This window comes from Rhamphochromis longiceps, linkage group LG15, assembly GCF_057381845.1.
Source record: "Rhamphochromis longiceps isolate RC_006_pf linkage group LG15, R_longiceps_female_GT1.1, whole genome shotgun sequence".
Classification (NCBI taxonomy): Eukaryota; Metazoa; Chordata; class Actinopteri; order Cichliformes; family Cichlidae; genus Rhamphochromis; species Rhamphochromis longiceps.
This window is the reverse complement of record NC_140571.1, coordinates 25,102,311-25,115,805: the sequence shown is the minus strand read 5'-3', so window position 1 is coordinate 25,115,805 and position 13,495 is coordinate 25,102,311. Positions and strand designations below refer to the sequence as shown.

Here is a 13,495-nt window from a genome sequence, read left to right as displayed (position 1 = left end):
ATGATCCCAAAATTTTAAGCCTGTTGGGCTGAAAAAGAAGCTGCCCACGGAGACCCAGAAATATGCTACATTTTGTTTTTGTTTCGTTTTTATAGCAGGCTGTAAACGTGTTTATTTGACATTTTGACACAGGCGTCTGTGGGGAATGACTCGCAAGTCACTGTTGGAGCCAGCGTAAAGCGGACATTGGAGGAACTGCACTACACCCCTGATTCTAGTACTGAACTGAAGTCATTTGCACATTTAGAAACAGATGTTTCAGAGGCTGAAACAATAGATGATAGTTCAAAATAAAACACATAAAATAAATAAGCCAAGTAAAAAAATATCCAAAAATAAAATAACAAAGTCTGTTTTAAACTGCAAAGAAGAAACGTGGGTTTTCTGTTGTTGAAGCTTCTGCAGGAAGCATAAATTGGCCTGCAGCTCTCTGTGTTTTCACGCAGCATTTGGAGCATTTCCTGTAACGTCTTTCACTCTTGTATGTGCTTTGTCCTGGAAGGCCACCGCATACATCGCATCAGATCACAGTCAACATGACAGCTTTGGGCTTTTGACCCCTGAAGCCAACATGAGACCCTGCAGATCCTCGTCGCCTATGTTGAGCCGCTGAGCAAAGCAGAGCAAAGATCACGATTAACCGTCTTAAAAACCTGCTGCCTTTTGTAGACGGACGCAGCCTCGGGTGATCCGGCTGTTGCCGTGCTCTCTGCTGAGGCGAGAGGAACCCGCCGAGCAAATACAGGTGGCTGGAAGTCAGGGACGGTGGACAAAATTGAGATCTGTCTTTTCTTGTTGAAAAGTGTCCTTTGTTTCTTCAAGTCCTTTATTTGACACTTCACTCCTGCAATCCTGGTTTTATTCGCACATTTGGTGTGTGGCACCCATTTAAAGTATGTTTTTCAAAAACTCAGCTTCCACGCTGCGCTCCCTTTTCAAACCTGAAAGCTTGGTCCACCTTTTATATACAGTCTATTTGCGCTCTCGTTCACTTTTGGTCCGACACCTAATGTGATATCGCCATCTTAGTGTTGTTCCATCAGAGCAACTAACTGTGATGTGATGTCACAGACTCATGCTCTGCAGCAGGACTTTCTGTTTAGTTTTACACCTTTAGCTTTTGTTGTTTTTCTTTCATTTTGCCAGTTAAATCTCATTTTTCTTTCGCGCTTTAGCCCACCCCTGCATACTTCTGGTCTGCACCACCACTTGTGACAAGTTGTCAGAAAGGTTTGGCTTTTAGACTTTCTGGCAGAAACATTTTCAATCAGAAAAACTTTCAGAAGTCAGGTGTGCTGAAATAAGCAGTACAAGGAGCAGATTGTGGTGGATAAATAGCTCCATTTCACACAGAAGACTGAGGTTTGTGTCCTGTGTAAAGCCAGAAGTCAGTGCTTATTATTTCTAGACCTGGTTTACTTATATAATTATTTTAATATGTAATATTTTCAGTTGCAGTTTGGTTTGATTTGTTATGGATTGTAAAGGTTAAAGTCTCATATGCTTGGGGAAGATTATGCCAAACACAGTGCATCTGCTGCATTGCCTATTTTGCCTCCATCTCCACATTTTACCGGTTTTCAAAGTTTCATACACAGAGATATCAGATTGTGCATTAAGTGAGGGAATTTTCACCGTTTTTAATTGATATCTAACAACAACTGACACCACACGACCTCACACTGACCGCCAGCAGCACAGCATCATGTCCCTCCACCTCACATGCTCAGACACCCTTAATAAACCAAATAAATCTGTCCCCGAACTTTTAGAAGAGACGTGTCTGCTGGTCTTCACCCCGTCTGTAGTGTTTTTCTCCTGAGTGTGTTTTGGAAGCCGGTCGCAGGCCCGATAAAGCTGAGCGCAAATATGAGGAAGATGTGGAGGTTTGCTCAGTGTACACATGCTCAGACAACAGCAGAAGAGGCTCGGCCGAGAAGCAGCGGTCCGAGGAGGCAAAGGAGACAAAGAGATGAAACCAGTCTCTGAATTTGGGCAAATGAACCCAAACTCAGAAACAAAGAAGCAGCACACGAGTCTTTAAATTTCCCTCCAGATCGCCATCAACGCTGAAAACTGTCAGGATGTAGAGGAATGACTTCTGCAGGAGTGCTTTGTAGGACTGTAAAAAGAAGATAAATGGATTTAAAGGGACCACAAAAAAAAAACAAATATTAAAGAATTTTGTTCTGAAACAAGGTGTTGTTAAATGAAGTTAAGGGGTTTTTCACAAGAGCTAATCCCTTTTAGTGGATTAACAGCCTTAAAGTGCTGCAAACGGACTCGACACACTCTAAGAAATCAGATACTGTATATAAAAGATGCACATGCCTGTGACCACTGATTTGTGGATGTTTTGGTCATTACCCTTTTTTTTTCTTTTTTCTGAGCCAGAGGTGGAGTGCTAAATACTTAAAAGGTCTGTACCTCACAGAAAGCCATAAATTAATACAGTACTGTGCAAAAGTGCTGAGCCACCCTTCACATCTTTACATTTTAGAGGAAAAATGGGAAATATGGGCAGCGATTCATTGAAACATTTTTCTATCCAGGTATGCTTTTACTGCATTGGCAGTGTGTTTGGGATGGTTGTCATGCTGAAAAATTAAACTGTTGCCAATCACATGTTTTCCAGATAGTATTGCACATAACTGCACATTTCTGTGTTCATAGTTCCAGAAGTTTTGACTTGATCTTCCACACTGCCGACTGAAATACAGCTCAAATCGTCACAGAGCCTCTACTTTTTTTTTCCAGATGACTACAGACTCTCACTGGTGGATCTCTTTCCCGACCTCCTCCTTTTCCTGTGGGTACAAAAATATATTTTTTATTCTGTCAAACTGAGTCAGCTTTGAGATTTCTCATTATGTTATCTCAGTTATGTGTCTGAAGATGCATTTTAAATTATTTAATATTCTTTGTTAAGTTTTCTGCTATGTGTTGACACAAGACTGGTTGGTCCAGTGAGTTTGGTGCCTTTGTTACGCTTGAATGATTCACAGGTCAGTGTTAAGTGGCTTAACAAACAAAAGCATTGATCTGAAAGGTACGAGGACTAGAATGAAAATGAGTGAAGAAGCAGCCTGACAGAGAAAATCTTTCACTGACCTTCAGAAAACCTGAAGAACTCTTCCTCCAAACCGCTTTTACAAAATTACAAGAAAGATTGGCTCCTCGGAAACTAAATATAAAGAAATAGAGGCTGGCTCAAGACATTTCTGTTATTTCATTAATTCATGGAGGTAAGGTCTAACAGATACTGGCAGGTGACAGGCAGCTGTCACCTGTCCGTCAATGTGAACACAATCCCTCCCAGCAAATACTGTCCCATAGATTTGTTTGTCAAAAGCAGAAGCTTAAAATATTTGAAAATAAAGGTCAAATGATTTTATTCATTAAATATTTGCTATTTTTTGTAAATGAGTGTAATATTTGGTACCAAAAAAGCCCCTGCATTTATGTCTTGGAGCGTTTGCTCAGGACTGTAGGAATAATTGTGCATACAGAGCTTACGTTAGGACATCCCTTATATGTATGCATGTGTGTGTATGGGTGGTAAACGCTCCTTGTCCAAACACAGCATCGCTGGCTAAGCTCTGACCTCGAGGCGCTCGGCATGCAGCCTTCCCATTATTCCTGGTCAGAAAGAGGTCATTATTATTCATAACGCGCTGATTGCTTTTCTTACGCAAACAGAGATGCTCAGCAAGGCGGCGAGTCTGATGAAGCCCCTCATCACATCCCATAACACCTCATCACACCTCAGCAGCAGCCTTTGTTTATGAGAAGTGACCATCGTTTTCCCTTTAAATTTCCAGTGACGCTGAATTTCCATTTGGATCTGCATGTTTTTCCTTTACCTTTTCTGCCATCAGGGAAAAAACAACCTTTGACATCTGCTGATTAAATCTGACCCTAAGCTTTCGATACAACTTTTCATTGTGGAATTATTGTGATTAGATGTCAAGAAAAGACTTCCAGTCAACAGTTTATTCAGCATCCAGTTGTTTTCTGGGTTGTTATTTGGTGAGTTTGAGAATAAGATTGTGGTTTTGGTTTCAAGCACATCAAAGTGGACATATTCTGCTCATTTGCACCTTTAAAATCATGCAAAGCTGCCCCTGTAAAGCTCAAAATAATCCTTCCTATCTTATACTTGGCCTTGGTGCTGCCCCTTAGTTGATCCTGTCTCTTTTAGCTCCTCCCCTTTTGAACTAATTTTGATCTGATTGGCTGCCCCTCACTAACAGCGCTGTTAAAAATCAGATGGGCGGGACTTTTGTGCTCACAGTTGTGTATCTGAGCTGATATCGTTCAAGCCAAGAATACAAAACAGATAATAATGGATTGGATTTATATAGCGCTTTTCAATACCACTATTCATTCACACACTGGTGGAGGCAAGCTACAGTTGTAGCCACAGGTGCCCTAGGGCAGACTGATAGAAGCGAGGCTGCCATATCGCGCCATCGGCCCCTCTGGCCAACAGTAGGCAAGTAGGGTAAAGTGTCTTGCCCAAGGACACAACGACCAGGACAGAGAGCCCAGGGATCGAACCGGCGACCTTCCGGTTACAGATGCGATTCCCAACCCCCTGAGCCAAGATCGCCCCAGATATTGATTACTGCAGTTATTTATAGATTATTGATTAATTTATGGATTAATAAAAAGAATCCCAGTCTGGATGTTTACAGGTTTACTGGATTAATTCATCTCCCTGATCCATAGTCTTAATTAAAGAGTTTGTGTTCTTCATGTTAATTTATTGGTGGTTTTGGGGAGGGTATTTTTCATGGCGTAGCTTTGCACACACCTTAAAAATGTTACACCTAAACACTGTTTTTCTCTCCTTTGTGCTTCACTGATGATGCTTTAAAGATTCATATTAAAGTTTTACGACCAGATACTGAAGCTGAAACTGTGTCACCAGAAATGTAAAGAGCTTTGTCTTAAAAATGAAACTTCACGCAGGATCAGCAGGCACCAATCCCGTGTGAAGTTAATAAGCAACCTGCAGTGTCTGTAGACGGCTTTTCTCCTAAACCTTTGCAGACAGCTCATGAAAACCTCGCCGGTGTCGTTTCACTCTTTTCTTCTGACACCTCCACCTTCAGAGACAGCCTGGTGTGTCCCTCTTCCAGCACACAACCTGTGTTTTACAATCAGAGTCGATATGATTGGCCCAGAGGTGCGGCAAGCTATTTTTTTTAAAGACTAACCTATATTGCTCAGGTCAGCTTTGTTTGATTTCGCAACAACTAAACTCTTACAGCAGGTAGAGGCAGGCACCAGTCACACCGGCGCACAATTAAACAAACACACTGATTTCCGTGTCAAATATTCAATGCACACGGATGGAGTCTTGACCTTGTTTGAAGCTGTAAGTCATGCAAAATGGCCCGCTTTAGTCTTTGAAGATATTGTTTACTCATGGCTTTGTGCACAGAGTGAAGCTGCAGGATTTTAAACTGTAAATGAACCACATTCATACGGAGCTTTTAAAGAGCTTTCAGTCACAGATTCAATCGGTTCTTTAAAAATACTTGGAGCTGTTTTCAGACTTCTTTTTTTTTTTTTTTTTTTTGCCACAGTCCATTTCTAATCATTGCCAATAAGAAAAGGATCCAGATTAATTTTTTAATAAAATAAAAAAAATTCATTACACAAAAAGCAAAGTTTGTTATATTTCTGTTCATTAATTACATTTATTAGCCACAGCTTCACTCCACATGTTTCCCCTGGATGTCTGCAGTGGCTCGATGCCCACCAGAGACGCAGCTCTCGGAAACAGATAGCCTATCATTTGAAAAGACTATAGGTGACTACAAAAGGAAGCTTTGGTGCAGCAGGACAAGTGGTACAAATGTGCTTTGGGGGTTTCGTCCAAAATGAAAGCTACAACAGTTCTAGTTAATCTATTAGACAGAAGACTGAGTTCCTCTTGTGTACATTCTTATTTCTGAAGTATTCGGCTGGTAAAATAAACCTTGGAGGACACCGCCATGGGCTCTTTATCCAAACTATCTATAAAAACAATTGAAAAGACCACTAAAACTGATGAACTGACTCATCCTGATGCTTGTAACTCATAAATGATATAAAGCATACATCACACCCCGCACACCACAGCGTCTTTATTTGGAGATGGCGAAGCATCGTTCTGCATATATTTTCATATTAATGAGGGAAAACGGATCTCCTTCTCTTTGCAAGCTAAGTTCAAATTGATATGAGTATAAAGTACACAGAGACAAAATGCTGACATTAAAAAAAAATAAAAAAGGATAATTAATGTGCTGACTGGAAGAAAATTGATTTTTTTTTTCTAAAAGGAACTCGATAGCTAAAGAAGAAAATGTACACAGTCTACAGGGTTGGGTTTGTTTGTTTGTTTGTTTTGTTGTTTGTTTGTGGAGATGATCCATTTACACTGTGGAGCGTCCTTCTGCATCAGCTGAAATATTACTGAAGCTCTGTTACTGTCAGCAAACTCGTCCTTTTGTGGCTTTTGGAGTGTTTGGACAGTAAAATCAGACCATAGAGACATTGAGGAATATTTTCCATATTTTTACAACATTTAATAAACTGATTAAAATTGTTGATCAAGAAAATAATCAGCACTGGTTTCTTGTTTGTGTTCTATTTTTTGGCTGGAGTTCTGGAACCTGGGTTAGGGTTAAATTTCATAAACTCGGGTGATTTATTAATTACCAAAACAGCTGCAGCCTGGTTTCCAGTGAGTATGAATGTGAATATATGTGACCAATGATACCGCAATAATATTCATTTTTAATGGATTTTATTATGTTGTTTGTGCTATGTACAGAAGATAAACAATTAAAAACGAAAAGAAAATGTCAAACAGAAGATTTAGATCTCAGTGGAGATGCAGGGAACACCTAGAAAATTTAAAAAAAGAAGAAGCTGAGTTTTTATAAGCACAACAACAGTAAACAATAACAACAACAACGTCTCCAATATGTGAAGGTCTTTTCCTTACACAGGGTTTTTCCCAAAAAACATCTAAAGGTTTATTAGAACATTTTTTTTAAGTAAAAATGACTTATTTTTCTAATCTTGTTAGTTTGCTTACTAATTTTAGGAAGAAGTCACCTGACCTTTTTGTTGTCAGTCTGCCTCAATTTGCATTACACCTCCAAACCCTAATCCTAAACCTCGGGGTCATTGTATAGTTTTTTTATTAGAGTCAGTTGGATCTTTTTTTCCTTGATTGCCAAAACCTTGTGACATAATTTTAAACACTCTGATGTGTAATTTGGGGTTAGGATAATTGAGACATCACAGGGTTAAATTCCAGGAGTTTATACATGAAAACAAATGACTTCACCATTTGAGCGGGTGTGATGTGCACATTAAAACAGATTATTACCCAAACAAAAGACAAAACATCATCCTGATATTAAACAGAGCTGAACTGGCTCTTTACACTCTGCCTCTCACATCAGGAGCGAAGCAAACATGACAGAGGACCGCAGAGTGAAGCGTGAATATGTGTGTTGGCTCAGCAGGAACAATAGGAAACAAGATTATTTAAAGACAGTAGAGGAGCCTCCCTCTCTACGCACACCATACAAACAAGCTGAAAATGTGCAAAGTGATGCATAAAAATTCACCAGAATACAGAAAATGAAAAACCCTCACTGAATGTCGTCACTCCTACTCTGCCATATGTTTTCACATCAGTGCTTAACCTGTTGTAGTTTTTTAAATTTCATGTATAAACATGTGCGTTCAATTTATTTAAAGCATTCGGCTTATTTGAGCCAGAATGTCTTTGTGCTGAATAACTGTTTTCTTGACTGTGACCATGTGACCCGTGCAGCCTGTTATCTGCAGTTCAACATCACTTCTGTGTGACATTAATGTGCTTTAAGAGGAGAGCTTGTCACCTTTTCATGGGCTATTGTTCCAGTTGTTATCTGCTTTTATGTTATCTGTGACCCTGCGGGTGTCAATCAAGCCATTTAGTGCTAATGCTGCCTCAGAGTTTACTCACAGTCTTTATCTCAGTAACACGTTTTGCACCTTTAAGGATACTGCAGCTCAGCTCCCCCTCTGTGGTATTCCTGTTAGGCAGAAGATATTTGTATCCTTTATAATTTAGTGTCTTGATATACAAAAACTGACATAAAAAAGTTGCATTAATTTAATAAACACCTCAAAAGTATTTATTGATTTACTTCTAAAAGCAGACTTTAATAGACTTACTTTGATCACTTTAACTTTTTAAAAATTATTTATGCATTAGTGTTTAAATCTACTGTACTTTTTTGCATTAAATTAAACATTTTATCTTATTCTGTTTCTTTTTTAGGCTAATGTGTAGTTTTCTGTTTGAGTTTAATATTCTGCTTGTGCTTGTCTGTAAAGCGTGTTTAATTATATAGGTTATTTGGAGATGGGCTGGCATTTGTGCAGATTTTTTTCTAGTATTATTGACTCCTTAATGCTTTATATGCCTCACATCTGAACCTGAAGCTTCCTTAGAGAAACCAAACATAACCTCAGACGCATGTGTTTGTATTGTAGGAAGAAGCCGAAGAACACAAAGAAGAAGAAGAAAGGGAGAACAAAGACCCGAGGAAGATTTGACGGTGTAGAATTGATATTTCACCTAATTTGGTTTTGTATTTGGACAAACACGGGCTACATCCTGACATTCCACCTTAAAAATTAAGAAAAAATATGCATATTTTACTGCTTGGGAAAGTGTGTGCATCATTTTAGTCCTCAAAAAGGTGCACATAATCACCTTGAGGTCCAATAATCTAACCGAAAACAATTGTTAAAATCATTTTGGTCACACTCCAGTTTTATATCTGTAAATACATAATAATTGTATTTTACCAAAAAGCAAAACAACCTGAAATCTTTCTCTTCTTTAACTCTGGAGCTACAAAAGGACAAATCATTCCCACTCATACTTTTTGGAATTAAAAGAAGCTCCACTGTGAATCTTTACTTTTAATTTTCACACCTGTGTAGCCATGCTGGCATCACCACTCCTGAAACAGCAGCACATTTTAGAGAAAACCTAAGATGTTACACACCCCTGAGGAGTACATTTGTGTATGTTATATTTGTTGGTATGCTGGGATCATCTGTTACAGACTTCTGAGCACAAATGTTTGATGAGCCAGAGCCAACATCTTCAGGAAGACACTCATGTGAAACAAGAATCTCGAGAATCTTTTTTTACCTTTCAAAACGACTTTGTCTGCCAAAGCAGGAACACTGAGATCCTGCTTTGTCTTCCAGAACCTGTAGAACATTCATTTATTCTCAATTTTATGTAAATACTGAGATTTTTAAATAATATTTTTGGACTAATGATGAAGAATTATGCAATTGTAAGTCATAAATGGAGAATTGTGGAAAAATATACAACCTCATTGCAGGAAAATATAAATGCATGTGTGCAGGCCTCCACTAGCATTTACAAAGGATCTTCCAGGATGTTGTGAGCTCCTAATATTCTCCACATAAATGTTCCTTAAAGAGTCCTCAAAGTGAGAAAGATGGATTCATATGGAGAGGTTTTCCTAAAGTCATCCTCAGAATAGCTTGAAAGTATCTGATGTTACATGGGTGGGAGGTTTTTAAAAATTCTGTTGAATAGAGTCCTGGCACACCTCTGGTCTCCTTCCTCTCTGTTAATTGTGTTATTCTGTTGTGCTTAGATATATGTATACACACAAAGAAGTCAAATTTAAGGGAAAACAAACCTTATAAGTAATTTTTTTGGCTGCTTGAGTGGGCCCCGTTGTCCTGTCCGGTTTAACCTTTGTGAACTTTCAGCTGAATAAAAACGACACAACAAAGATTTCATATGAAGCTTTTTATCAGATGGATGAAAAACAGGGGAATTGCCCTTTATCACATTTACAAATGTACAGATCAGAGTTTTTGCAGTGGGGAGTCCGGCGGGGCCTCAGGAGGAGTTCATTATGGGCCTGCCGTACACGCCGTGATAGTACCCGCTGTCGCTGTGCACGGGCTCCAGGCCGGGTTTGGCCGCCATCAGAGCCCCGGACACCGGGCAGCCGTAACCTCCGTACTGCACCACCGGCTCCAGCTTGTGGTGCTGCGGCTCCGACATGAGGTTGTTGATGGAGAATGGGTGGTTGAAGGAGTAGTGGGTGTGGTAGGGGTCCGTTTTCAGGTGCGCGGCCTCGTGCAGCAGCAGCGGGTGCGGGTGGTGCGAGAGCAGGTGCTGCGTGTGTGTGGGCGGGGAGGGCACGCGCACGGGGCTTGAGGCTGGCGGTTCTCCTCGGTGGGTTTTGAGGTCGGCGCCCTTTCCGTCAGATGACTGAGGTGACGATGAGGAGGAGGAGGGCGGGGAGTCCGAGCCTCTGCCTGGCGCTCCGGCCTCACAGCCCGGCTCGCTGTCCGCCTTCTTCCCGCACTTAAAGCGCTTCTGCCGCCGCAGGTAGCAGCCGTTCTCGAACATGTTCCCGGAATCCGGGTGCAGCGTCCAGAACGAGCCCTTCCCCGGCTTGTCAGGCGCGCGCGGCACCTTGATGAAGCAGTCGTTGAAGGAGAGCGAGTGGCGGATGGAGTTCTGCCAGCGCTGCTGGTTCTGACGGTAGAACGGGAACAGGTCCATGATCCACTGGTAGATCTCGTTGAGCGTCAGCATCTTGCTGCCGGACTGCTGGATCGCCATGGTGATCAGGGAGATGTACGAGTACGGCGGCTTGGCGTGCGTGTAGCTGCGCCGGTAGGCCTTGGACTCCCGTGGTCTGATGGCGCAGGCCTGCCCGTACACCTGGCTCATCACCGGCACGTTCCCGTACGGCGGCGGGCTCATGGGGCTCATACTGGGCGGCAGCGCGGCGGCCCCGGCGCTCTGCGTCATTCCGGAGGCCACCGAAGAGCCGCTCACCCCCACCGGGTGGCTCACGTAATGCGCGTTCATGTGGCCGGTGGCCGTCATGCCAGGCGTGCCCATGTAGGTGCTCATGGAGTTCATGTTGGCCGCTGGGGGGTAACACTGCGACACAGAGAAAGCCAATTAACATTAATTAATGCACGAGGACACACACACACACACACACACACACACACACACACACACACACACACACACACACACACACACACACACACTGAGTTTAATCCCTAAATAATTTAATTTAATTTAAAGTTAACAGCCTGATAATGTCGCATAAATACACAATAATAAACCCAGCGGATTTATTTCAGCCTGACACAAAGATCAGAGTCAGAAAAGACCAAAACAGGCCAAAAAAGAGCGGAATAATTCGTTCTTGATCCGTGCTACGATCAGTGTTCTGTCACTGATCGTAAAGTCTAAAAATAGTGAAATGAGTGAAAAAAAGGAGGCTGGAAACACACAGGTTGGAAATACACATAAAAACTCCAATAAAGCGTCACAGGCGCAGAGATAAAAATACACCAAAGCTTCTGATTAGTTTCAAATAACTGATCGGAAGTTATTTAAAACAGTGAAAACTGCTCACCACGAGATTCTGATTATTATAATAAAGACTAAGACTAACTTTCTGTTTGATTTTCCAATCACCCAGTTTAACAGTATCCATGTTTTTAGGGTTTCTAATACACCTGTATTCCTCTGTCTAATTCATCCATAACTCCTTTTATTAAAGATGTTAATTGAGCTGTATTTGCTATAATCCGAGTCCGTCCATGTCTTTAAATCTATAAGCACGCACATCCTTGTAAAGGCTGCTTTCACTCTGTGGTTTTCTTGTTGAAGGTGAAGTCCAAATCTTCCACTTTACCTGTCTGTGACGTCTTTATACTTTATTTTTATTTATTTTTTTAAAATAGACCCGAGCTCACGCGCAGGGTGTGGGGACTACTGGTGATGTTAAATAAATCACTAATGCAACTTTTAGAGGGGACAGTTTTATTTGAATAGAACAAAATTATCACGAGAACTACAATTTTTAAAAAGAAGGTTTTTCACTTTAGATGTATAAACATTTTATTCAGCAAAAACGTCCAAGGAAATTATTTTTCTAACTAGAATAAAATCTTTTTTTTCTTTTTTTTTAAAAAAAATACATTTTTAGATAAATATTCCACATTTATTTTTCTTATTTTATTCTCTTGTTAACTGATTTTAACGCTTTTGTTTTATTAACCCAAATTCTTTGTGAATTAAAATCAGTTACACAGAGTTTTAACAGGAAGTCAAAGCGCTTGTTAAAATCTGTCCCTCAAGAATGAAAAGCTTGTGTGAAATTTCGTAAATCCTGCAGAAAAATAAAGGTGACGTTTAATCGCGTAAAAACGTACATTTTGTTGCCCGTGTGTGTCCTCGCTGGCAGCTGCAGCCATTTTTCTATTGCTCGGTGTTTGTTTTGCAGTTATGATCGAATCTAAAGCAGGCATCGTTTTTAAGTGTTAGTTACAGTTTAGATTATTTGACACAGCCGAGTACTGAAGGTCAAACAGCCTTCCGATTTTCGCTTTAATTACCTGGATTTCTAAGAACAAACTAGATCCCAGTTTAACAAATTCTACTGCAAATATTTACTTAGTTTACTTAAAATGAAAAACATGGCTCCTTGTTTTTACTTGAAATCCAGCCGAAGAGTGGCTCCTTTGACAAACTTAACATGCTCTAAAACGACTTTAAAAACTCTTTAATCTCTAATTTTTATTAAACTAAACTTTAGCCTACACTCAGTAATACTAATAACTGGTTATACTTTTATATGAAACATTCAAACTGTGCGTAAACGTCTGGGGTAAATTGTGTAGGCTCGGTACAGCTGAGCCTCTCAGATTCCAGCTCAGATCCTGTAAGTGACCCTCAGTTATCGTTTTTCCATCACTGAGATTTTCCGGCCCGTGATCGGGTTTTATCTGCCTCCTCTGGGAAACCTCTGCCTCTGATCGATATTTAACCAATAAGCCAACGTCCCCACTGACTGATAACACCCACGGGTGAAATTCACGGACCTCGGGCTCTGCGTAGTAGTAGCTGCTGCTCCAGTCCGGATGCTCGTGTCCCTCCATTTTAACGGCGCTCAGCATCGTGCACGCTCCAGCTCCAGATTCATCCAAACAGCTCCACGCAAGGCTGGAAAACAACCACGTGAACCTGTCCTCAGCTGGCAGCCGGTACCGGGCCGCTGAATCCCCCCTGTCTGTTTATGACCGGAGCTGCTGCCTCTCACCTGTGCGCGCACTGTGGCCGACGGACGGTTTGTGCGCACTGAGCGTCTGCGACACCTGCTGCTCGCTGCTGCGCAGCCGCTGTCCAATCAGCCGCCTGCATCCCAGGGCCGGGTAATAAACACCCCGAGGGGGGTTGGTACGTATGCTCAGCTGGCCCCTGTAGGAGGCTCACAGCAGATTCAGGTTTAATTTTGACTCTCAAAAAATTATTAAAAGTGAAAAGAATTAAAGAAAAATGGCACCAAATCTGCCGCACAGTCAAGCAACGAAATGGACAGAATCAGATCCACAGATTCGA

General features: G+C 41.2%; 1 protein-coding gene across 1 annotated transcript; it reads right to left on the bottom strand.

Moving 5' to 3' along the window:
• Positions 1-9,853: 9,853 nt before the first annotated feature.
• On the bottom strand, positions 9,854-13,269 carry LOC146652753 (hepatocyte nuclear factor 3-beta-like). The gene is made up of 2 exons (XM_085381782.1): positions 12,979-13,269; positions 9,854-11,017 (listed from the first exon to the last, which is right to left on the bottom strand). Exons 1-2 carry the CDS (start codon positions 13,051-13,053, stop codon positions 9,956-9,958), a joined length of 1,137 nt encoding a protein of 378 aa, XP_085237908.1. The 5' UTR covers positions 13,054-13,269; the 3' UTR covers positions 9,854-9,955.
• Positions 13,270-13,495: the final 226 nt, after the last annotated feature.